Here is a 22,518-nt window from a genome sequence, read left to right as displayed (position 1 = left end):
TTCATGAACGGTGCGATGCAATCACATGGGGAAGGCGAGAGAATGTCAACGATCAATAGTATTACGAAAATGAATTGGTGATTCGTACGTTGGAAATTTTGTGCACAACATGGTGTCTGGGGACCACGAAAGGTTGCTGCCCGAGCCGGAGAATTACGTGAAATGCTTTTACGACCTCTTCAAAAGTATCGCCGAGGCTCAGAGGTGCGAAATGTGTATAACCTCCATCGAGCATTGTTTACTTGACGCTTTTGGCGGTGACTTCATCTGTCATTTATCAAACAATACTTGTGATAAAAATTCTGATAACTTTACTCTTATTTTCGCTAAATAATTCACACAACGCCGTCGAACTGCTGAATTACACGATGATTCTCGGAAACGTTCGAAGTAACCTAAAATTGTTTGTTTATTGATGCGATATATTCTGATAGATTGTCAGTTTGACAGTTCCGAACCAATGGATACGAGATAGAAAGTTCACTTATAAATTAGTTTGCGATCGATAATTTTAGTTTCTTGCGTTGATTTAATATGAAAATCTATGAAAACGTTTAATTATAATTATTTATTAATAAATATAACGTTATAATATTTCGTTTCTAATGAGGATATCTATCTATTTTTCCTTTGTAAATACAGATAATTTTGTTACTATAAAAATCTATATAAATGGTAGTGTTTTTAACAATTTCATGTGTTAGATTATATATTTTATTTTTTTTAGAAGTAAGGAAGAATGGAGGAAATGTAAAAAAAATAAATCCGTACGCAAAAAAGATAAGAAGAAGGTATTATATTAGCTTTTCTATGTTTTTACCTTATTCTTGTACTTGTGTCTGGCATTGTGCTTGAATGTAATTGAAATTTTTAATACTTACAGATTGATTTAAGCGGAGATTTAAATTACAATAACCCACCGGAAATAGAATTATTTTGCAATGCTTCTGCATTTGCCGTATTCGCTAGTGTTAGGAGTGCTATTTTGGAAAGGCATGCTAAAACAACAAATGAAGTTTATAGAGCATCGAACTGCAATTCTCCACCGCCACAGGAGCACAGCGAAACTATTGATACGGAAAGCGATGACGAGGATAGGATATCGACTGTACAGAGTTTACCAAAGGTAGTCAAGAGAATGATAGATTATACGTATAAAAAGAATTATATATAAATTCAAGTACTTCTCTTAGATTGTAGGTATTGGTTTACGAAGCGTTTTCACATTAATGAGAGAAAGTAGAACAATTGAACCTGCTTTATGTACGAGAGCATTATCAGCTTTGTTGGATATATTACAAGGACAACTTCCCGAAGGCCTGAAATCTGAACCAGATGATGTCATTGGTGCTGTATAAAAAATGAATTGCATCAAATTATTAACAGATTCCGAATATGTGATTTTATTTTTATTTTTTTTATAGATCCACTTTTTGACCTATTGTTGGATTTGGCAACTTCGCATGGCCCAGAATCAGCAGCTGCCAATGATGGTAGTCATTTGACAGCAGTCGCTTGTGCATGCTTATTGAGCCTTGTGGTTGTTAGAGGTGACACTGGCCGTTTATTAGCAGCAATAGCAGCTTTACTCATGTGTCCCAGAGCATTAGCAGTTCAAAATATTCAAGTAAATTATACGAAAATTCATTGTCATTTTGTATATTCTTTCGAGAGGGTTTCTTCAAGTTATATTTTATATGTCGCAGATGCCATGTGTATTAACATCATTACAAAGAAGTGTACAGGCTGTTCTTCTCGGAAAACTTGCACGACCAGACTGGATTACATATGGAGTTCCTAGATGTGCTAAGATTTATACTTCTACGCTTAAGTTATCAAATGAAATAAATAATATAGTACTAAACGGGCGAAGTTTTGTAAGTGATGGAAAGTACCTGTATCTACATACAATTAGAGGATTACTAAAAATCGGTAGCGGTCATGGTGGAACTATTTGGGGTCACATGTATGTTCAGAAGGCGGACTTTTATCCAACTGAAACGGGTTGGCTCGGCTATGCAAATGTTAGTTTAATCGAACATCAAACTTTTCGTAGTGCATAACGATGCGAAGAATGGTTCTTTAACAGTTATTTCATTTCAGAACACATTATATTTTAAGTATACACCCAGGAAACAGAGCGAGTTACTAATTATCGATGCAGAAACTCTTGCAGTTACAGAAATTGCTGTTTTGGAAGGTCGTGATTGGTCATCCTCTGTTATGTTTTCCGACGGCGAATGTTTAGGAATGATAACAGCTGGAAAAGATGTTAGTTGTGTACATAAAAATTTTATAATTAAGAAAAAAGCACATTTTGCACATATATGTGTAAGTTTGATATCATTTATTTTAACAGGATGGTTTTGTAGTCAGAACAATAAATACGTTAAGTAATCCAGTAACAGTTGCATCGGAATTACCATTGAAATTAGCAAGAAAATGTGTAGACGTTTTTGGATATGCTACCTTTGATGAAGAGCAAACTGCACATACATTAAATCCAGGCTGTGACGATGAGATTGCTACAGTTACAGCAGGAAAAGAATTTGCTTTATTAAAAACTGTCTCTGGAAAGGTAAGTGGCATTCATATCTTCTTCATTAGTTAAAAATTACATTGAAATTGAAATGCATTACATCATATTTTAAAGGTTCTCTATAGTGGAAAAGGAAGCTCCCTTGGTATGAAAAGTAATACAAGGCCTAACAGATGGGTAGAGTTGGCACTTGGAAAAGGACCAAGACTTGTTAGTTTTGCAGCTGGTCACGATGGGCAACATGTCGTAATGGTCATGGAAGATGGATCAGTTTTATTTGCTGGTACTGCTAGACGTGGAGAGGATGCTGACAACAGTAAATATACATTCTTAATTTGCAGCATAATATATTTCGGTATTTTGATCAAATTGTTGCTTGTTTTTCTTATCTTAGATAAAGTTAGACGCCAACCTAAGCCCGTGAAACCAAAAAAGATAGCGAAGGTAGAGGGACAATTTATTGTGGATGCTGCTTGTAATAATGGATCGACAGCTTTAGTTACAAAAGAGGGTTCTTTGTTAATGTTTGGCAAAGATACGCTGCATAGTGATCCAGTTTCAGGAATAGTTGTTGATCTCAGAGATGTTTCTGTTGTTCATGTTTCATTAGGAAAAGCTCATGCTGCGGCATTAACTAACAAAGGACATTTGTATACATTTGGAATTAATAATAAAGGCCAATGTGGCAGAGATTTTACAACCGTTCATAGCACTATAAATAAGGATGTCTCTGCTGTTGCTGTGGAAATGGGCACAGCAGAAGATGAACTTTTAGTAACAGAAGAAGGTAAATCATTTGAGATACTACTTTTAACGTTTGCTGATATTATTAAAAAGGGAATACATAAGTTAGTTTATGCTTAGATGGTATGGAATCTACTGAAGATTCGGAAGAAACAAGAGGAATGTGTCCTCCAGGATTACATCAATGGAGACATCGTGAATGCATGGTTTGCACAGTATGCCGAGAATGTACTGGTTACAGTATATCATGTTTAAGTAGTATTCGTCCAGATCGGAATCCAGGCCAGTAAGTATATTAATTCGAATGGTACAAATATACATAAATGTGTATTTTATGTTTTAACCTACTCTATTTTGTCACACTAATAATGTTCTAATATTTTTCTTCTTATATCTTTGCTTCTGTACATAGTTTTCGTATAATACTTAGATTATCGTTTAAAAATATATTTCTTTCTATTCACAGAGAATGTGGATGTGGCGAAGGTGACAGCGGATGCGTTGAGTGTGGATGCTGCCGTACTTGCGCAAGGAAAAGCTGTACTACTAATGGTAAAAATTCGACAGTAAATACTTACAATAACATTAAATATAAATAATCTATTTTCACATTTTTCCTATCGTATTGCAGGTAGATCAAGTTCTAATTTTCGAGAATACTTTCAAAGACGTTTGGGAGAAATAAAGCAAAAGCAGAGAATGAAAGCAGGTCCGAGTACTGCAAAGTATGGAATGAAGATGAAAGGTCCGAATAATCAAAGATTGGGTATATGTCTGCACACGATAGTTATACTTTGCATATTTAAAAATGAAATCGAGTTATAAAAATTGCTACGTAATATCATAACTTTTGTGTTAATTAGCTGGGCCCAGTGTGATACAAAAAGTTCTTGGGAAAATGGCGTCAGGATTAAGTACACATAACATATTAAACGACGAGGGTATCGGAGGAAGTGATATTGAACGAGGTGATGCTACGAGAATTGCTAGTATACCACCGGCTAGAGTTCCTATACCAAGTGAAAGTCCAGTGGTTCAAGTATCTTGTGGCTTACATCATACAGGTAGTAACTAAATATCTATTTTATATGTGCACGATTTAATAATAAATGCGTTGTGTGTTATATATAGTGGTACTCTTGCAAAATGGAGAAGTTTATACGTTTGGAAGTAACATATACGGTCAGTTGGGCGTGGGTGATTTGATAGCACATGCTGGCCCGGTTCATGTTAAATTGCCAGGAATCGCAACGCAAGTTGCCGCTGGAAGCAATCATACCGTTGTTCTTACATCAAAAGGCGAAGTATTCACGTTCGGAGCTTATCAAGTTTGTAGTCCGATTCTTAAAACAATTAACTATCATAGGAAGTAAATTACAGTAGTGCTGTACATATATTTGTTATACACAGAAGGGACAATTGGGCATAAATTGGTGGAACGGACAAAGTGAATCTTCGAATACTACTCCACAAGCTAGTCGTCGTTCTGATAGGACGCAGCCACGGCATTGCTTTCCAAACGTTGTTCCAAATATTGGTCCGCAATGGGGTAGACGAGCAACGTGGGTTGGTGCAAGTGGGGATCAAACTTATGTGAAAATTGATGAAATAAATTCTATTAGTTTAACAAGGAGTACTGTTATGGCAAATAAAAACTGCATAAGTATGTCCTTCTTTGTAAATTATCGTTGTCCACCATTGTCGCGTCGACGAGCATATACCTAACTATAAATACATTGTTTCAGTTTTAATTCCACATCAAACTGATCATGCAAATTCCTTCAAATGTTTAGTTATAAGCAAAAGGGATGGTACTTGTAATAGTTACAGCGGGACGGATCAAGTTGATTTCAGTAATTGTGCGACCTGCTTAGATCCTTTGTATAACGTGATTTGGACGTTCAATCCCACAAATGGCGAAATAAGTTTGTACAATATCATATCGACGGAAGCTAGAACAATTCCTGGTTTGGAAGCGTCCATTCTGAGCCCAGGCTTAGCACTACCCGTAGTATCTAATTGTTTTGTAACGCGTTCCCAGGCTGCGATGCATTTACTGGGTTGTTTGGATACCCTTACGCAAGCACAAGACGAAAATTTGACCATAGTAGAAGAAAACGAATGTAACCAATCGACGCACGGCAAAGTATATAGTCGTGAAGATTTTGTTACAGTCAATAGATTCGAAAGTGCGTATGAAACGACTACAGAAAATGTATATATTATTTGCAACTTTTCTATATACATTTTATATATTTCTAGGTCATGGCGGTGGTTGGGGGTATTCTGCTCACTCGATCGAGGCTATTAGATTCATGCCTGATACCGATATTTTATTGGGAGGATATGGATTGTTCGGAGGTCGGGGAGAATATACGGCAAAAATAAAGGTAGGTATTAGTTGTGGCATACTTCCAATTTCATGAATTGTATAGTACGGTAATAGTTCTATTAAATATTTAGCTTTTTGATATCGGAATGGATGGAGGAGAGCAAGAAAATGATGGCGAACTGTTAGCTGAATCGGAGGAAATACCATACGAGTGTGGACCGAGACAAAAATATTCTATATTATTCTACGAGCCGATTGCACTGCAAGCAAACAGGTGGTACATCGCGTGGGCTAAAGTTAGCGGCCCTTCCAGCGACTGCGGATCTGGCGGCCAAGGAATGGTTACGGCGGAAGATCAGTCAGTAAATGAAATAATTTTATTCGAAACAATATAGATTTAGAATTAAATGTTATATGAATGTATTTATCTTGTCTTTTAGAGTTATGTTCTATTTTAAATCCTCCAAGAGATCTAATAACGGAACGGACGTAAATGCTGGACAAATTCCGCAATTATTGTATCGAATTGTTACACCTGAAAATCAAACTCCTAATAGACAGAGAGATCAAATTGAACCCGTTTACGTATTAAAAAGAGATTTCAGCAGAACAGTTACTAAGGTATGTATCTACATTGTCTGATAAAATACCTCATAGATAATAGAGTAATTAGTATAAAAACACTTTTTTTTCAGGAATGTTTCCAATCATTAATATCTCTTCTTCAATGGAGTTGGAATACATTAAAAGCAGCATTAAACGATACCATGACTCATGCTACGTCTTCACACGCGTTACTTGAAGTGGAACGTTTAGTATATATTAGTAAAGCTAGCTTACGATTACTTAGAACTTACACCAATGAAATTTATCCGAATCTAGGTAAGCAACTGATCTGCTATAAAATACTGAGTTTTATCTAGAGAGTAATGCCAATCGTTTACAGTGGGAAAGAAAACTCCGGCAGAATCGGTATGGTTGGCAGAATGCATAGGCGAAGTGCGCGCATTATTGCATCAAATTTTGTCCGATAACGTACCATTGAACACAAAAAGCAAAGGAAAATCGCGTTCAAGTAAAAGTAAGTGTTCGCACGTTCCATTGCATTTCATTTGAATCATTTCTACGCTTTCGATGGACATAATCGTAATCGAGAAAATTCATTTAGGTCCTGATGCTGTAAACAGTAGGATGACGAATAGCATATTAGACGAGTGTCACAGAACATTCGTAGCCTGTTATCATGCATTTTATCCGACAGCGTATTTGAAATGGTCGTGTCTTTGCGAGTTATTATCAGATATCGATAGAGTATGTATAATTATGATAGAGATTTCAATTAATTTCAAAAGCTTTCGATAATAAACTTCGAGTTTACGGTATTTTACAGGAGCAGGGGAGAACTACGAAGGATAGACTGTTATCGGCTGTTTTAGCTGCTTTGTGCAATCCTACCATTCGCCTTCGATGTACATTTCCCATTTTAAATAACATCATGGACAGCAGCGACAGCATAAAACGACAGCTTAGCCCGTCAGACAATACTGGCTTGTTAATGATAAATTCGACTGAAAGCCATCAGTATCCGATTTTGGTCGAGCAGATCAGTTACAAGTCCCAAGTGGAAAGTACTGGAAAGGAGACATTGAACTGGTCGTTTCGTGATGTACTCGACAGACTGTTGGATTTGATTCTAGTCCCTGTGAAGAAAAATCTTTGCAGAAAAAAGACCCAATCACTGCCAGAGTTGATACTTCACTGTTGTTATTTGTTGGCGCGTGTGATCGCCGAATTAGCGGCGCAATCCAGCGGAAACGAAGACGAGCTTCAAGCTGCTTGCGGCAGACTTATGCATACTACACCTTCGAGGTTTACTCGTGTCAATCAAACGAGATCTTGGAACACTGGTAACGGTTCTCCCGATGCGATATGCTTCTCCGTGGACAGACCTGGTATTGTTATCGCCGGAGTTGGTATTTATGGAGGTGTTGGGATGTATGACTACGAGTTAGAACTTCTCGACGATGTGAGTACTATGCTGAACATTTTTACTAGATTTAAGAATTAATTAAAAATAACAATATATTTATTTGGTTCGTTGAAAATGAACATCTCAGATAGTACAACTTTATATTACGAAAATAACCATTTTATTATACATTCTTTGAAACACTATTGTATCATACATTTTGTAGCAAAATAACACAGGCAATGATCCATCGCACACTCAGCGCTGGAGCAGTTTGGATTTTACGCGCGGCTCTTTCGGGCCAGACGACTGCGTTAACGACATAGTTGAATTAAAATTTGATAAACCCGTACCCATTAAGGAGAATGTAAAGTACGCTATTAGACTGAGAAACCGTGGAGGACGTACAAGTAATGGCGATGGTGGATTGAGCGTCGTTAAGGGTCCCGACGGAACTACGTTCACTTTCACGGCTTGCTCTTTAAGTTTTAATGGTACATTTTTAACTACAATGCAGCATCAGTTCCGCTTAACCGAAAAATAATTGTATACTTTTATCTCGCAGGTACAACGCAAACGAGAGGCCAAATACCGCACATCCTTTATTATTCCAACCCCCAAGATACCGACGGCCAACACACAAGTAAAGCAATGGCAGAGGTACAAGCGAGAAAGTGCGCTCTTGCTATGACAGCGACGATTATTCAAAGATCGAACGAAATCTTCGCATTGGCCAGGGAAAGGGCGGAAGAGGTGATAGCTGCTGAAGTCCTCGGGAACGCGACATTCGTGACAACACTTTTGCCACTGGTTATGGCACACATCAGTCCCCTCGCTACATCGGACCCTAGGGTGAAGATCAACTCTCTAATCGAATTTTCGCAATCCTATCGTATCAACTTCAATAACTTATTTTTTTCGTTATTTTTAAATAGAGTGGAGTTCAGGTTCTCACTTTGATACAAGAGATGTTACCGCATGTCGCGGCACTTAATTTGTTATCCACAGCGGGATCGTCGGAAGTCTCGCAAGATAGCGAAGTTCAATCCCATACATCAACACCTGTTACCACTAGCCATCATTACACGTGGTTGGAAAGCGATCATCCCTATAAACCTGCCACAGTGTCTCGATACAGGGTTAGCTTCCCAGATACGGTCAAGTGGTTAACCATTGAATTCACTCCAGAATGTGGAACGGCTCAGCCAGAGGATTACTTGCAACTGTACATTCCAAACATCATTTTCTCCTCTTCTATGGGGTAAATAGATTCGAGTTCTAATAGCGTAGGAAGGTAACTTATCGATTTCGATGAATCATTTTTATTTCGACGTACCTTTCAGATATAGCACAGAAGCGGAAGACGTACCCTTACATTGGCCCGTGTTGCACAAACTGAGCAACGTCCAGAGTCAATGGCCTCAAAACGCGATCGTATTACCCGGTAAGTTATCGTTATTTTAGGGAATAATTCTCTCCAATGGGTTAGATTACGCGATTAATGTTTTGATCGATCGACCTGTTTCATATTTTAGGGAACGAGGTTATATTCTCGTTGGAGACCGCCTCGGATTACATGAGGAACGACAGAGCAGTTACATACGGGTTCAAATGTCTGGTGATTGGGTACGATTGGATAACGTCGGGAAATGGTCTGAAAAATCTAGAAATTGAATTATCATTTCTCGGCGGAGCCTGTGCCGCGAGTCTCATGAAGAGGAACCTCTCGTTACCGCCTGTATCAAGTACGTATCATCAATTTTAATATTAATGACGCATTCTCTGCAATACGTAATCGCTTTTAGAATCAATGCTCGCTTCTGTCGTAACGCATGAAATTTCCATTGAATTCTCGTTTACTTTGCGTACGTTTACCTTGAAATAATATCGAACGTTTCCAGTATTATCGTTACAATTGTATGATGATTACGTGCGCCACGAATAACATTAAATAAATTACACGAATTTGAATACGAAGTTCTATTTTCACTCGTGTTATTCAATTTCTTTAGAAAAAATATGGTTCGATTCAAAAAACTGTATTAATTAGAGCTGGTAATATATTTGTCTGAACCAGAGGAAATGGATGTTCGTTTCATACGTTAGGATTTATCTCACAATTGTTGCACGTAATAACGAATTTCTCTATGCCTTGTAGACGAGGAAGTGGAAGAGGATTTGGAATTGATGCAAGAAACAGCAAAGCGGATCTTCTCCGTGCACTCGACGCTACTTGGACGAGGATTCGCCCTAGCTTCGCCTCCCACGGTCTCCCAGGCTCTCGACGGCGTTCTTCCATTGAGGTAAGTACCGAATCACGATGCTACGTTTTCTACGCAATCCGCCGTCGATAAAGAACCGAAGCTGAACAGCAGTAACCGCTTTGCGACTTCCAATTAGTGAAAGAAGATAAAATCATCGTCATAAACCAACAGAATGGAACGAGACTCTTCGCTGCAAATATAATCCGACACATGCATCCTGTTCAACGTCGGTTCTTTCAAAACGTTCGATCAGAGATAGCTGAACAGCGGAATTGATCGACGGATCCGTTTAAAAGCGACTCGTCTCCGGTTATCAGTTACAATCGCGTCATTGAAACGGAGCCAATAAATTGATGCGTTGTGGCTGGAAAAAGTCGTGCGCATTCGATGCTCCCGCGTGACCTTTGCGTTTCAATGTTTTTACGCGCGCGACCGGAAATAACTGGTGATCGATGCGAGACGATTACGCGTGCAAACCTTTCGCGTCCGTGTGACGCATGTTACTCGTACTCGCATTACGCGTGGGAAGGAAAAAAGCAGGCGACGAGGTGGACATTGGTAGGGGGAGCGAGGCATATATTTTGGGAACATCGATTAGGTATCTGAACGGTAGTCGTGTTATGCACTATGCATCGGTCTCGTCTTTATTATCTCCTCGTCGATGGCATCGACGCGTGTCTCAATGTAAAACAAATTATACAGTCGGCTGTCGTTATATCACAGTCTCACGATAATTACAACTAAACTGTCCTTAGAGAAGTTTGATTTCTGGTTGAAAATACGACTATTGAATCGGCAATTCGAGGAAGCGTTCAAACGAACCTCGTTTTCGAACAGCGATCAAGTCGATACGATTCTTCGTACGCGTACTCTTCCTGCAGAGTCGATCGTTTGTGCTCGCTCGATCAAATCACGGATTCAATCGCGTCCCGTCGCACGCGCGCGCTCTAATTTAAACGCGCGTGGACGCGCGAACGCGCCTCGGCCGATAGGCGGATCCGATCTCGCATACGTGGCTCGGTTCGCGCGTCGACTCTAATTGGGCGTGCCTTGACGAAGCTCAAGGTAACGACCGGAGGAAGGCCGCTGAATAATCTCGAGAAGCTCAGAGGACCAATTTCTGCTGGTAGCTCCGGGGGATAAAAAGAAACAAGAGCCGCGAGAGTCGTTACCCAGAGCGAGTGCTGGCTGCATCAATAATGCATGGCTCACACGTGCGCGAGATAGCTGCACACGCGAGGGACGAAAGCGTCGGTTACGGTGCTCGCGTTCCGTTTTAGAAGATCGTTGCTTCGTCGGATCTCCGCGGCTGGGCTCCTCTCCGATTTCGAACAGACTCTCGTCTCGTCTCGTCTCGTTCATCCGTCGACTCGAGCTTCGTTCTCGAGCGAGGCTCCTCGCGGTCCCCGCCGCGAAACGAAGAGGAGGACGGATCTCGCGTCGAGTCTATTAATCATCGGATACGCGTGGAACGATACTCGAGCGCGGCCAAGTTGCCCGCGGTTTCTGCGCGCTTGTACGCGCGTATTATTCAGGGTAGCCTCGTTTTCGAGATTAGCGTTTCGATTCGAAACACGAGCCGCTCTCTCCCCGGTGGCGAATCGATTACGCCCGCCCCCTGCCCCTTATCCCCCGTTTGCGCGTTTATCAAAATTACATAACCGATCGGGATGATAACAATAACAACAATTTATTGGCCAAGTGTCCAAAAGCTCATAAATAAACGTGTCGCAGTGAAACGATACAAATGTGAACGAACGATGCCGCGGATCGGACACGCTCCGGTTGAAGGACTCGCGAGTCGTGCTCTCTCGTTAATCGTCGAACTCGGAATTCTCTCAGCTGTCACCGTTCGTTGGGGTATATACATAAGAACATTTTTTTCACGGTACAGTAGTAATTTCTCTAACGGATACATTCGCGTTATCTCGTGTATTGTCAAGGAATGTCAGGTAATTGTATCTTTTTATTGCGTTACAGAGCAGAATTAGAGACGCGGTTAGAATCGTACAGAGGGTGGTGGTCGGTCGAGTGGGGCGAGCGGTACCGATTCTAACCCCTCGCCCTTCGTTCTTCTTCCTCGAGGTGCGCGAATTCAGCTACCACCTCGGCTTCTCGAGAACGTCTTGTATAGGAATGGCACTGCTTTCCAAGCGAGCTGCCGCGCGATCGTCGCGTCAGACACTTTGCTTCTTCTTCCTCGTCGATCTATAAAGTTTAAAAGCGGCGAACTGCGCTAGGTCGATCCAATCGCGTGTCTTACACGAGTCAGCGAGTCCAGGATTTCCCGTAGTTGCTTTCGATCAACTCTTCTCTACGCTGTCCTCGTCCCCGCTCGTGTCTCGTTCATTTTTTTCTTCTGCCTCTTCTCTCGTCACACGTGCACAGACGCACACACATTCTCTCTCTCTCTCACACACGCTCTTTCTCGCACAGGCATACGCCGCAGACTCTCGTGTATCGGCTCGACTCGAGTCCAATCTTCGCGAACGACACTGGCCCTCCTTTGGAAGCTACTTAACACGATAAACTTAACTAACAACGCGCTCCGATTATCCATCCACGTGACCTCGTTCGCGGGAGAGAGAAAGAGAGAGAGAGAGATATATATATATAGGAGACACTCCTTTAATTATCGTGAGAGAGGAACGTGACTTGGAAAGGGGCGAGAAAAGTAGCAGATGCATAGCCAGATGCACGGAGGGTGGGTTGGGTGTCCCGACAAGGGTGAGGCGCGTTGGACAATCGGCGCTCGTTCGTGATATGTAAATGGAAGCTTACGAACTGCCTTGTACTAGAAGGATAGTCGATTAAATTGAAACCAAAAAGCGCCGTCTGCTCTATTCGTTTGCAACACGCGCGCGCGCGGCACAGTTCGATCTGTAATTGTACGTAACTCCTCGTATTAACCGCGTACGATCGCGTTCTTCATCTCGAAAGAATTCCTCTCGCAACAGTTTCAGAAATACGCGCGGTTAGGTAAATCGTCACACGCGTCGAACGCAAGCTGCTCCAACTGTTCCGCGATGGTCGCGCGTTGTTCGTCGCGCGTCGTCGAATCACTCGCACGATTCACAGCTTGTAGACGCGGAAACGGCTCGACGTGTCGAGGCACTCGAACTCTTCCTCGACACGAGCCACGACGGCTCTGGTCGTCGAGCCGTACGAAGGCTCTCGTTACAACTCGGTGGTCAACGGTTCTGCCTTCTCGACGATCACGTGGAACTCAGTCTCCCTGTAGAGCCTGCCATCGGGCACGACCATCGTTATCCGGCTGTCGACAGGCGTGGCAGACGCGGCAGCCTCTCTGGCGATCACTCCGTTCTTCTTCGACACTACATCAGGCGTGTTCGTAGGCACGCTGATCCACGTTTTGTTGTTGGTTCTGCGACGTCTTCTGCAACACCAGACCAGCAGGCAGGTCAACAGTATCAATAGGACGAGCAGGGAGACGATCATCAGCACGAAGACCAGTACGGATCCACCCAAGGAACAATGACGCGTCTCATACTCGAGGAAACTGATCGGCACTCGGTCCACCTCGCCGTCCGAGCAGAGGAACGTCTCTGGGGTCTCGTTGATCGCGTCCTGAGGGGATAACGTGGGCGGGAATGCCGCGTTCTGTCTCGTGTAGAACCTCGAGTAGACGTTCGTGTAATTGAGGATGTTGTTCTTCCACACGGGCAACAACTGACAGTCGCACGGCTGGTCGACCAACAGGTTGTCCAGCTCCAAGCGAAAGCTGCCACGGTCGAACATCATCGAGCCCTCCTCGAAGTTGACCACGCTGTTGTTCTTGAAGATAAGATCGTGCAGGTTGCTGGGTAAAGAGGCAGGTGCTGTCCTCGCCTCCGGATCGGCTCTGATACCGAGGAAAGCGCCGATGGAGAGGCTTCCGAACGTGTTGTTCTTGATGATCACCGTCCCACGCGCGGTCACGTCGAACGCCTCGCTCTCGAGGCTGTCCGCGACGCAGTTCTGTATCGCGACTGTTCTAGGACTCCTCACGATGAACGCTTCGCTTCTCACCGTGCCCATCCTCACGCCGTCCAGCATGAACTTGTGGTAAACCTCGACGTCGTTCATCGTTCTACTTGGCACCTGATCGCCAAAGTTCGTCCCGATCACGTGCAAGTAACCCACGTCGAACTTTTTAAACGCTTGCGCCTCCATACTCTCGATGCGACAGTTCTCGAGCCGCAGCGTGTCCGTGTGCACCAGGTTCGCGAACGAGAACGCGCTCAGCTGGCCAATCCTCACGTTTTCGAAGCTGATCGCCTCCACATCGCCGCGGAACACGAAGCTCGGCATCGCGTCGATGCTGCAGTTCTTCACGGATATCCGCGTGCGCGTGCTACGCGGGGACAGCTCGAAGCTCTGTCTGACTAGGCTTAGATTCGCCACGTTGATCAGGTCTACCGATCGTAGGCCAACCATCGAGGCCAGGCTGGAGTTCATCAGGATCACCGACGAGCAATTGCTCACGACTATCCTGCTGGTGTGCGGGCTTAGCCTTCTGTCTCCGTCGGTGGTCAACACCAGCTCCTGAAATTAGAAGACGAAACGTTTCGTTAATCGTCGACTCGAAAGAAACAGCGTCGAGGCAACGATGCACCTGGCACGAATAGTTGAATGAAAGGTTGAACAGCTGTAATCGAATATTCGAGCACCATAGAATCGTTCGGGACGCGTGCTCGGTGTCGTTACAACGATCGAGGGTCGCTCAACTTTTCCATACCCATTTCCCTATTTTCATCAGTAAACGCTGCGACGAGAATCACCGCGCTAACGACTCTTTGTCACGGACTCTACTTTGCACCTTCTCTCTCGTGACATTCCGCCATTCTCTCTCCACACAGAGATTACACGCTCGTATTGCGTTATAGAAATGTTCGTTCATCGATCTTAAATCTTTCTCGACAGGAATCTTCAGATGCGACCATCAACGAACCCTTTTCCCGAGTTTACACGAGCCAACCACGACTTCCAGGTATACAAAAGATTCTCTCGAACGTGGGAGGCGTACGACTTGTCAGGTACACGCCTGGCAAAGTGGAGCCGGAAGAGGAACGGGTTTTTCTTCTTTCGTGGACGTTATTTGTAGCCAGCTGCTCCCGCTCATCCATTACTCGTCTTTATTAATTCATTTGCAGCCGTGGATGGCAACGAACGATACCATCTGCCACTCGTCGAGGCTTCTTCGTTTAAACAATCGATTGGCGAGACGCCTATCAACGGTAGACGACGTGCGTCGTTGCTCGATTCACGAGATTATCATACCTTTTTTTCTTCGCGCCAACGAGAGAGCCTGATAACGAGTCGCTCGTGGGAAATGTCTACGACGATCGCTCGATGATTCATTCGACCTCGTTTCAGATTATTCCTCGTGTCGTTTAAGAATTCGTTGGAAATCGCGCGGTTCGTAGGCGAATTAGCCTCTGATTCTTCTTCCGTAGCTCGACTCTTCCTCTTTCGTCCAACTTTTTGTCATTTGAAGACGAGCAGAGGAGAGTTTAAAATAATTAGATTCTCAATGAAAGGTTCTACTAAAAAGTGGTCGTTAAGACACGAACGAGCCGTGCGTTTATTATTCATCGTTTCCGCGTTGAGCGAGCAAGTTCCTCGTTTGGCCACAACAGTAGCGATGAATGGGAAGGGCCGCGTGTTTTTGAATGGAGAAAAAGCCGGGCGCGGGCGGACGAGAATAAAGAAAGGTCCACGGCAGTGCGTCGTCGATGGAGGCGAAACCTTTGTGGGCCCTTTTTCTCAGGTACCAGAAACGCATTCCCACCCTCCGCTCGTCCCACTTTTGTTCTCGTCCCGATTGTCCCCTTCTCGATTCCTTACGCACAATCTCTCCAGGCACGAGATTATCAGAGCCTCGAATTACGTGTCTTTTGCGCGTTCGAACAATTACACGCTCGTCCAGCAGAACGTCTCTCGCTGCTTCCTTTCTTTTTTTCTCTCGTCGGACGCGCGAAGATGGCGGACAATAACGTTCGACGGACGAGTCTGGGCGCGATATCGAATATCCGTCGCCTCGTCTCGTGAAACGCGAATTCCAGAAGGTCTCCGCGGGAATCAGAATTTTATTTCCCCGTAGCATTGTCGTCGCGCGAGCGGACGAACCGTCGGAGCAACCGGAAACCAGCGAGGAGGGGTTGAAACGCGGGTGGGAAGAACGACACCGTGATATTCCATTTTAACAGCTCGCCTTTATATTTCTCGGCTTAATTCCCCCGCGTAGCTTCCGCAGCGTGTAATCCTATCGAGCGTGCGACACTTCTGTTCTCCAGACGCCCTCGGAGGGGGGGTGAGAAAGAGGCGCGCGAAACAAACGGGAGGCGTCGAGGGACTGTTTCCGGATTACATAGCCCGCTGGCGATGCTTTCCGATGGGTTCACGGGGAATCGCGCGTTTTACAATCTCGCGTTGCCTCTCGAGTGTTCATCCGTGAGCGTCGAATGTAATTTTAATTAGAAAATACGAGGATCGATTGGAGACGCGTTGGGAACGTTATTATCGCGGCGGAGAACTGGTTCGACGAGCGTATCGTATCGGGTAGTGCGATCGAAACGAAAACGAAAATGAAAATGAAAACGAAATCGACCGTACGGCGGATCGAAGGTCGAGCCCACTGCGGTTTCCGGTTCACGGAAGCGCGATCGTATCGCGGATAGAGCTTCCCAGCGAATGGAAGAACGGTGGAGAACGCAGAAGTGCTCGAAACGGGGAAGCTCTTTTACGATCTATAAAAGATTTATGCGAAACAATTACCCTGGCGGGCGCAGATTCGATCGCTCGTCGCCACCCATTATCTCGTGTACCGGTTACTTCTTCCACTGCTCTCTCTCTCTCTATCGTTTATTTTTTTCGTCTGCGCGTTTTAATCTAACGACTTTGAAAACGATAATTGATCCAGTTAAACGAACAACGAGGGCCTCTCGTTAACCCTTAATTGCTCACGTTGTATCGTGGTCTCGTACTTGTTCGTATCGCGTGAACATTAACTGAAAAAGAATGGACAGTTGAGAAGACGCAATTAATAGTTGTCCAATATGCTCGTTCTGACCCTTGGCGAGTAATTTAGCTTCAATTATTTTTTTTTCTTTTATCCTCTAGCGGTACAAGTGTCGAACAATTCTCTTTCATGGTCTATGGAATAAGGGTCCATCGAGTTGGCAATGATCGTTCTCGCGAGTCGACAGTTCCACGTTTCTACCAGTCGCTACCATCGAATTTCCATTTCACGAGTATTTTCATAACCACCGCGAGACGCTTTCATAGTAAACGGACGCGCTTACTCCCGCGCACCCGTGTTTACAGCTGTTACTTTTACGCGCCTCGAGTTCTTTATTTCCCTCCCTCTCGTGTCTTATCCAGGCGGTACTCGTTACGAGAATTTAAGGCTGTATCCGCTAAAAGCTTCCCTCGATTATTTACCGTGTCGTCAATTATTAAACGCGGACCGGCGCGCTTGACAACTCCACCGCTCGCGTTGACTCCGTCGCCAACGACGAGCCGAAACTTCGTCGCACAGACGCGTCTCGATCTCGAGAGAGATCGTTCGAACGCTCGATCGAGAAACGTCGAATCTCTTTCACTCGTGGCTCGCACAGTGGTCCGTGCGTTTTCCCTTCACCCTCGCGTTTCGACGCTGCCAAGAAGCAGATAATGGACCCGAATAAGAAACTGGAATGAGCTCGCCGGAAATGGGAACGAGGGCGGGCAAGAAAACGGCGAGGGCTGCGCGAAGGGTGCGGATAAGGTATCGCGACCGCGGTTGAGAAAGCGAGATGTCCACTCTCTTTCTTTGGCCCGATATATTCGTAGTCACGAGTTGACGGCGCGACAAATTGGCTGAGCGTGTTCGTGAAATGCCGGCTGTATTATGCGAGACCCGCGGGAGAACTCGCGGGCCCCGTTATGCATTATAGAACTTCCCGGCTGTTTCTCTAGCCTCCTGGTCGTAGCCTCCCTCCGTCGACCTTCTTCCTCCTCGTCCTCGTTGTTAGCCAAGGTTTTCCTGAAACGAGCTCGCGGAACGAGGAATACATTACGCCCTTCCACGAGCATCGTTTCACCCCTTTTGCCCGGTAACTTGGCAGACAGCGCGAGAAAAGGTGGCTGCTACCTTTGCTCATTATTCAACGGCCGCATCGATACGAATTTCTCCTCGAGCGCGGGTGTAATTGGGCTTCCGGTGGGCGCCCATCGTCTGCGCCTGTGGCGAACGGGCCTCCTCGACTACCTACGCGATCGATCGCGAATAACTTATGCTTCTTATTAACCGTCTTATTAATCGTGGATGTATTTTCGTTCTCTCTTTCTCTGTTCTCGTTCGTAGCTGTTGTGTCGAAGTCAGACCACGCGATCTTCGACGTCGATGATACACGATCCGTAACCTATCCGAGCAGCCATCGACCACTTCCGTTATCCGCGCACGCGACCAACCGTCGCGACGTTATCGCCAGCTTTCCGAAAGTGTGTTTCTCCAGTGGATCGTAGCGGGAAACGTTAATTCCGGTACGATTTGCATGAAAGAGTGGGCGGCTAAGTGTCTGTCGCGCGGCGCTGAGAACCTGCTCGTAAATTCAAACGCGATTAAAGATTTATGCAGATCCCACGGTTACGCAACGTCTAATCGATCCGGCAGTTAAATCGACACGGGGATTTCACTCCGTATTTGAAACTGGAGCCACGGCGAGAAATTTATCGGTTCGTCGGTTAATTTTATTCCCCGCCCTCTGTCTTTTATCGCCGCTGCCACGGTCGCCGCCGACAGAAGCTATAGTATTCTGATCTTGGCGCCGATTGGTTTCCACGATGTAACCGGTGCTCGCTTCCCGCGGTCATTTCGTCACGGACAAGAGCTTTACGGATCGAGTTTACGGCATTGTGCCCGGCTCGAAAGCGCTCTGCAGCGCTGTCGTGGCTCTCGTGTCGCTTAGAAACGCACCAGCGCTGTTCCCGGGGACAAAGAACGCTTTATCTCCGCCTCGTAACTACGCCTGGATGCCTCGAAGGGCGCGCGATAAACGAAACTTGGTTGCACGCTGAAATTCGTAGGTGAAATAATTGGTGATTCGTGAGTACGCGCCACTCGATAACGTTTCCAACTGCTTCGATTCGCTCTCCTCGCGGTTCGCAATCGCGTGGCGATCGAGCGAGGGTAAAAGACGACTGGCGTGGAGATTGAAAAAAGGAAAGGACGGGTGGTGGGTTACCCGCGCCGAAGGGCTTTCACGTGACCGCGATCCGTCAAGAGCGGCTGACATTTTTCACAGCGCGCGGCATTTTTCCTCGGGCGTGGCCGTTCTACCTGCGCGGCTGGGTCCGGTGCAATAAATATTCGAGAGCACCACGAGGACGTGCGAGAGTGGTTGGCTTGGCAGGTGCCGCGCGAGAGGAGGACAGGGCGAGGTAGAGAGAGAGAGAGAGAGACCCTGGTCTCTCGTGAGCACCTTTGCCTACCTGCCAGCAATGTCTGGCCCGCGATTTGCGTAAACACGCTCTAATTTATGGGGGTTTTGCTCTGCGTGAGCCCTCGGCCGCGCGCCGCCCTCGCAATTTACGCGGGAACCCCCTTGCGCCGCCCCTGAGATTAGCCTCGCTCTTTCTCTTTCTCTCTCTCTCCCTCCACCCCTTGTCTTCCGTTTTTATTTCGACAATCCCTGGTTGTTGTAGCCGCTTTATATTTCTCCTTGGGGTGGTTGCTCCTGCCAAGGGGCGGTTACACGCTCGGGACGATCGACGACGATCGGATCGCGCGTTACACGATAACACCAGCCGCGTGTAATTCATCCGTTTTAAAAGGCCAGTCCTTCTCGAGTCTTCCGGACCGCCTCCTCGCTGTTCCGTACAAATTTCGATTCCACTCTCTATTTATTCTTCCCTCCGTGCTCGATAATTCGTAGCCAGCCACGGAATAATGTACGCGTCGACGAACAAAAGAGACCCGCTTTGGGACCCTCGCGTCGCATTGTCTACGATTTTTCGTCAGATAGGAACGACTGGACGCGGTTTCTCAATGAACTCGTGGGAAACTAGAGGAACGAGGCACGAAAGCTGTAGAGGCGGTTAGAGAATAAAGAACGAGAGAGAGAGAGAGAGAGAGAGATGGAGAAGGGTTTCTGGAACGGATCTCGAGCAGGGGTGAAGAGAAATGGTAAGGCGGATTCGAGAAGACGATTGCCCCAGCGAGGGAGGCTCTCCTGGGCCGAGGGCGCGAGATGAAATCGGCGAAACGAAAAGGAACCGAGTTAAACGCGATGGGCTATTTCGCGCCAGGACGAGGGCGAACTTTCTTTCTTCTCGCGAGGGAACTTCCCCCAGATTTAAGACGGCTAACGTAAACTCCGCTCGTCGTACCTGCGAATTCTTCTCCCGCGACGCGAGCCACCCTTCGCCATCTTTAATCCCTCGATCTTAACCGTGCCAGGTGTGCGGTACTCGTACGATGCGAATCGAGTCGCGACAAGAGAAGCGGTTTCTTAGCAAACTTTCTACGGGGGGACACATACCTCTCCTTCCTCTTTACAGTCGCAGGTCAGCCTCGAATGATGGTCGCAGAAGCAGGGAGGGTAGTCGCACCTGTTCGTCGAGTTGGTCAGAGCACCCTTGAGCAAGCCACTCCAGAAGAGTCCGAGGATAGCGCTTCCCAACAGAAATTTCGCTGCTCCCATCTTGCGCTTACCTCTTCGACCACCCTCTTCTTCCTCTTGCCTCAGCCCTCGACCCCACCTATTTCGACGCGTTCACACCGAGCCAGCTGATTCCACGTCGAGCCGACCTCGTGGTCGCCTCGACATCTCTGCGCTCGTTCGATCTCCTCTGGCGAATACGATCGCGCACCGTCTTCGAACGATCCTCCGCGAAATCCTCTCGCAGTCGATACACAATATTCGCACACCACCCCACGGTTAGCCTCGAAACGCGCCACTACGTAATTCTGTCGGTCATGTCGCCGTCAGGATCACGAGTCCTCCCGCGGGACACAATTTCTCGATGGTGCAACGGTCGTCATCCGAGCTGTCGCGAGAGACGGTCCCCGTGCTCGACTACGACGTCATCCTCGTCGTTATTTTCCTGCGCTCGACCGGAAACATCCAATTACACCTACGATAACCCACGACACCGTACGGCATCACGGCCAGCGTCTCCACGGTTCTCTGTGTTCCCCAGTCGTCCGAAATTCCTGCTGGAAGGGACAGAGAAATTGGTCAGATTCTTAAACCCCTCGACAGAACCACCACCACCCTCGCCCCGTCTGGCCTCGATTAGATTCTACGGATATCGATACTTCTCGCGAGGCGATCGAGGAGGTACCACTTGAACGCTACGTGATCTTTATCGCGCGCGTGTCACGATTTGCGTCTCCTTTGTACGCGATCGAGCGTTCCTTTTATCTGGCTTGTTTTTCCGTTTCGTCAACGCTCGATTTTTAGTTCGCCAAGAGAGAGAGAGAGAGAGAAGGATCGATCGTGACGTTGGTGAATCACACAGAGCTACGCGACAGAAACCGGTGATCTCGTTACCGACGACAAAGCGCAGCAATCACTTGCTCTCTGTTTAGCTTTCGCTCCTCGCTCTGTGTACCCTGTCGTGACTAATTATAAACGTTTCTCTACATTCCTCGGATATCGGTGACACTGCCGCGTGGACGCGCGGAACGGTTTCATCGCTTTTTCTAGCCACGCGAAATCTGTTTGCTCGTCGATCTCGCTGCTTTGAAGAGCACCACGAGAATAAGAGGAGGAGAAAAGAAACGGAAAATGTATCGAGGGACTAGCTGACACTTTGCACTTCCGCGTTCATAGAGGAAGATTCTTTTCTCGTCCAGTCCAAAGTGATTTGCATCTGAAAACGCGCGCACGGAGACATTCTTCCTTTCCAGCGAAGCGTGTAACAAGTTCGCGTCGAAATTAACTTTGCTTCGAGCAGAGCATCGCGTATAAATATGGAACAAGTTCGTTTCTTCCTTGTATCTTTTTTTAGAGAATTATGGAAGCGTTTAAGAGAAGTCGAATTAGCCATTTTGCAGGGTTTGTTTACGTATCATCGTTTAATTAAGTAGTAGCTACTTGGTAGTCGCGTGCACTGTTTCGAATTTCGCGATTTACCCAGCAACATCTTGTCGACCGTACAAACGCGTAATTATCGCCGATACGTAATTGGCACGCGGCGTAATTAGTATCGTTCGATCGTTACGTAATTGCATAGGTCGGTTCGACGCGACAGCGAGTTCCCCTCTGTTTATGCTCGCGCGATATTTTGGGGGACGGATCGTTTTCAGTTCAGACTCGAAACGTTTTTTTTTCTCTCGACGCGAGTTTCGATCGCGTTCGATCGATCGCGATGGCCCAACCCCCGCGGTTCAACGCTGCGCGAATCAACAGTTACATATCCGCGCGATAAAATTTATCATTTTCGCTTCCCACTGTATTATTACGTTCCATCGCGCTGTATCATTGCGCTGCCAGCAAGCCGTCTATTTATAGCAATTATTCATTCCTATTTCTCTCGTCCGTGCAAAAAACCGTAATCAATCATAATTTTTTCCAAGCGAGGAACGTTACCGCCAGTTAAAGAAAAGAAAAAAAGGAAAAAGAACCCGCGAATTTTGCATTCGGTTTATTCCTTCATTACTCACGTCTTGCCATCGTTCCCC

The 22,518-nt window shown here is 45.8% G+C and overlaps 2 protein-coding genes across 3 annotated transcripts in view; one reads left to right on the top strand and one right to left on the bottom strand.

Moving 5' to 3' along the window:
* Nucleotides 1-22,518, top strand: part of Hiw (MYC binding protein highwire) — a 228,864-nt gene continuing 206,346 nt past the window's right edge. Inside the window, exons 1-30 of one of the 2 annotated variants that reach the window (XM_076908345.1) lie at nucleotides 1-204; nucleotides 728-791; nucleotides 884-1,126; nucleotides 1,194-1,347; nucleotides 1,425-1,627; nucleotides 1,707-2,024; nucleotides 2,104-2,271; nucleotides 2,360-2,578; nucleotides 2,654-2,855; nucleotides 2,934-3,326; nucleotides 3,404-3,569; nucleotides 3,750-3,835; nucleotides 3,915-4,028; nucleotides 4,147-4,347; nucleotides 4,415-4,611; nucleotides 4,694-4,946; nucleotides 5,029-5,472; nucleotides 5,546-5,673; nucleotides 5,747-5,973; nucleotides 6,056-6,236; nucleotides 6,311-6,497; nucleotides 6,562-6,696; nucleotides 6,784-6,926; nucleotides 7,006-7,641; nucleotides 7,811-8,078; nucleotides 8,150-8,436; nucleotides 8,520-8,845; nucleotides 8,928-9,028; nucleotides 9,120-9,329; nucleotides 9,743-9,887. In XM_076908345.1, the coding sequence (XP_076764460.1) occupies nucleotides 110-204; nucleotides 728-791; nucleotides 884-1,126; nucleotides 1,194-1,347; nucleotides 1,425-1,627; nucleotides 1,707-2,024; nucleotides 2,104-2,271; nucleotides 2,360-2,578; nucleotides 2,654-2,855; nucleotides 2,934-3,326; nucleotides 3,404-3,569; nucleotides 3,750-3,835; nucleotides 3,915-4,028; nucleotides 4,147-4,347; nucleotides 4,415-4,611; nucleotides 4,694-4,946; nucleotides 5,029-5,472; nucleotides 5,546-5,673; nucleotides 5,747-5,973; nucleotides 6,056-6,236; nucleotides 6,311-6,497; nucleotides 6,562-6,696; nucleotides 6,784-6,926; nucleotides 7,006-7,641; nucleotides 7,811-8,078; nucleotides 8,150-8,436; nucleotides 8,520-8,845; nucleotides 8,928-9,028; nucleotides 9,120-9,329; nucleotides 9,743-9,887 (6,494 nt within the window). In that variant the 5' untranslated portion in view covers nucleotides 1-109. Of the gene's footprint in view, nucleotides 205-727; nucleotides 792-883; nucleotides 1,127-1,193; nucleotides 1,348-1,424; nucleotides 1,628-1,706; nucleotides 2,025-2,103; nucleotides 2,272-2,359; nucleotides 2,579-2,653; nucleotides 2,856-2,933; nucleotides 3,327-3,403; nucleotides 3,570-3,749; nucleotides 3,836-3,914; nucleotides 4,050-4,146; nucleotides 4,348-4,414; nucleotides 4,612-4,693; nucleotides 4,947-5,028; nucleotides 5,473-5,545; nucleotides 5,674-5,746; nucleotides 5,974-6,055; nucleotides 6,237-6,310; nucleotides 6,498-6,561; nucleotides 6,697-6,783; nucleotides 6,927-7,005; nucleotides 7,642-7,810; nucleotides 8,079-8,149; nucleotides 8,437-8,519; nucleotides 8,846-8,927; nucleotides 9,029-9,119; nucleotides 9,330-9,742; nucleotides 9,888-22,518 lie in introns of both variants that reach the window. The other variant, XM_076908346.1, reaches the window with a different exon arrangement.
* LOC143431538 (uncharacterized) lies at nucleotides 12,869-20,609 on the bottom strand. The gene is made up of 2 exons (XM_076908358.1): nucleotides 20,372-20,609; nucleotides 12,869-14,393 (listed from the first exon to the last, which is right to left on the bottom strand). Exons 1-2 carry the CDS (start codon nucleotides 20,531-20,533, stop codon nucleotides 13,026-13,028), a joined length of 1,530 nt encoding a protein of 509 aa, XP_076764473.1. The 5' UTR covers nucleotides 20,534-20,609; the 3' UTR covers nucleotides 12,869-13,025.

This window comes from Xylocopa sonorina, chromosome 18, assembly GCF_050948175.1.
Source record: "Xylocopa sonorina isolate GNS202 chromosome 18, iyXylSono1_principal, whole genome shotgun sequence".
NCBI classification, from domain to species: Eukaryota; Metazoa; Arthropoda; class Insecta; order Hymenoptera; family Apidae; genus Xylocopa; species Xylocopa sonorina.
The sequence above is the reverse complement of the archived record's forward strand: the minus strand, read 5'-3'. Positions and strand labels throughout refer to the sequence as shown.

Bases quoted from the DNA above. Each gene is read 5' to 3' on its own strand.
- LOC143431538 (XM_076908358.1), bottom strand. From the start codon at position 20,533: ATGGGAGCAGCGAAATTTCTGTTGGGAAGCGCTATCCTCGGACTCTTC. The intron at 14,394-20,371 runs GTATGTGTCCCC...TTCTAATTTCAG, and splicing joins ACTGTAAAGAGGAAGGAGAG to GAGCTGGTGTTGACCACCGA.